The sequence below is a fragment of the Octopus bimaculoides genome, chromosome 1 (assembly GCF_001194135.2).
Source record: "Octopus bimaculoides isolate UCB-OBI-ISO-001 chromosome 1, ASM119413v2, whole genome shotgun sequence".
Lineage (NCBI taxonomy): Eukaryota > Metazoa > Mollusca > Cephalopoda > Octopoda > Octopodidae > Octopus > Octopus bimaculoides.
Genome location: NC_068981.1, coordinates 152,011,466 through 152,013,469, shown reverse-complemented (window position 1 = coordinate 152,013,469; position 2,004 = coordinate 152,011,466). Strand labels below are relative to the sequence as shown.

General features: G+C 34.8%; 1 protein-coding gene across 1 annotated transcript in view; it reads left to right on the top strand.

The window, feature by feature from the left end:
* Positions 1-2,004, top strand: part of LOC128249043 (titin-like) — a 36,393-nt gene that overhangs the window by 25,402 nt on the left and 8,987 nt on the right. The window contains exons 17-18 of the mRNA XM_052971479.1: positions 49-351; positions 943-1,236. Of these exons, the coding sequence (XP_052827439.1) occupies positions 49-351; positions 943-1,236 (597 nt within the window). The remainder of the gene's footprint in view (positions 1-48; positions 352-942; positions 1,237-2,004) is intronic.

The following is a 2,004-nucleotide window of genomic DNA, read 5'->3' as shown; positions in this document are numbered from 1 at the left end:
ATATATATATATAAATTATAATAATGTTATATTGATCTTCTATTTTAGTTCCACCTTGTATGCATCATGAAGAACCACTCATATCTGATGTTCAGCCTGGATCCCTTCGCCTATCATGGCGTGTTGCAGTCCTGCCATCATATTTAAGAGACAAGATACCCATAACTTATAGTATTTATGTTCAAGATTCTCCATCATCCAAATGGAGGCCACTTGTTACTAAAATCCCACACACGTCATACTACTTAACAGGATTACGCACTGACAAAGATTACATCTTTCGAATTCAAGCTGAGACACCATTTGCTGTCAGTGAACCATCGATGTCAATAAGGGTTCCTGCCATCTCCCGTAAGAAAAATGCATCCTTTGTATTTTTTAAGTGCTTCTATAAATTAAATATAGTAAAATCACACAACTTGTGTCCACAAATTTAATTTCATTGTTTTACAATATTGTTATTTGTTAAATTGGAAAATACTAACTAAACTGGGAAAATCAACCCACTACTTTTGCAAATGAAGATTTTCTTAAAATTACATTTAGGTTTTTATTAAGAATTGAGTATAAATAGGAATGTTTTCATCAGAGCATATCTTTAAGTGCCTGTAGTTGGTGTGAACTTTCATGTTTTTTAATAAACAACCAAATGGGTCTACAGGATAGCATGTAAAGTTTTTTACATAAATAATTTTGAATGGGACCTGTGAAATTTCTGCTTCTTTTAAATACAATTAAATTAAGCCTTTTAAAATTATTTTCAACATTATATCAGAATGGAGTGCTTTGTTACACTTTTTACAAAATATATGAAAAAGAAACATTAATTTACTTCATTTTGTTCATCAAGTATAAATTAATTCTATTATTCTGATTTAAAATAAAGTTCAGTTTAATTGCTACACAAGTTATATTATTATTATAACATTGAATTTGTTTCAGAATACAAACGACCTATTGAAACCCCTGAGATAGTTGATATCCAATCTAAAGGCTTTCAGCTGTCTTGGAGACCAACAAGAGCACCTTCTGTTGGAAAAGATTACACATATGCTATTGAATCACAAGAACTTCCTTCAAGAGAATGGAAGCGTGTGGTTGGCGGTGTGAGGAGTACCACTTACAAATTAACAGACTTAAAACCAAAACGTAACTACTTATTTCGAGTTCGAGCTGAGACAGGTTCTAGTTCTGTTATTGAACCATCAATTCCTATGTCATACAGTCGAAGTAGAGGTAAGTATCTCACAGGATTCTAATAATGGAGACAGAGTGATGATTGAGTGGTTAGAGCCTTGACTTAGAATGGTGCAACAAATATAGCATATTTAGTATAGTTATCATAATTAGAACTACTTAAATAATGTCACAATGAAATAGTTAACTGTTGAACAGGTGCTTACAAAAATTAATTCATGAATTAGGCAAAGTTAAATATATTTCCAGATACACAAACATATAAATACAAAAAAAAGGTTTAAAACTTCAATACATATATCTATATATATGTATACATAAATGTATGTACACACACACACACACACACACATACACACATACACACACACACACACACACACATACACACATACACACACACACATACACACATACACACACACACATATCATCATCATCATTATCGTTTAACGTCCGCTTTCCATGCTAGCATGGGTTGGACGATTTGGCTGAGGACTGGTGGAGCCCGAAGGCTACACCAGGCTCCAATCTGATTTAGCAGAGTTTCTATAGCTGGATGCCCTTCCTAACGCCAACCACTCTGAGAGTGTAGTTAGTGCTTTTATGTGTCACTTGCACGAAGGCCAGTCAGGCGATACTGGCAATGGTCATGCTCAAAATGGTGTATTTTATGTGCCACCTGCACAAGAGTCAGTCCAGGGGCACTGGCAACGATCTCGCTTAAAAGTTCTTACACATGTTGTGGGCACAAGTGCTAGAAAGGCGACGCTAGGCACAGGTGCCATCCCGATTTTGCTTTCGCTT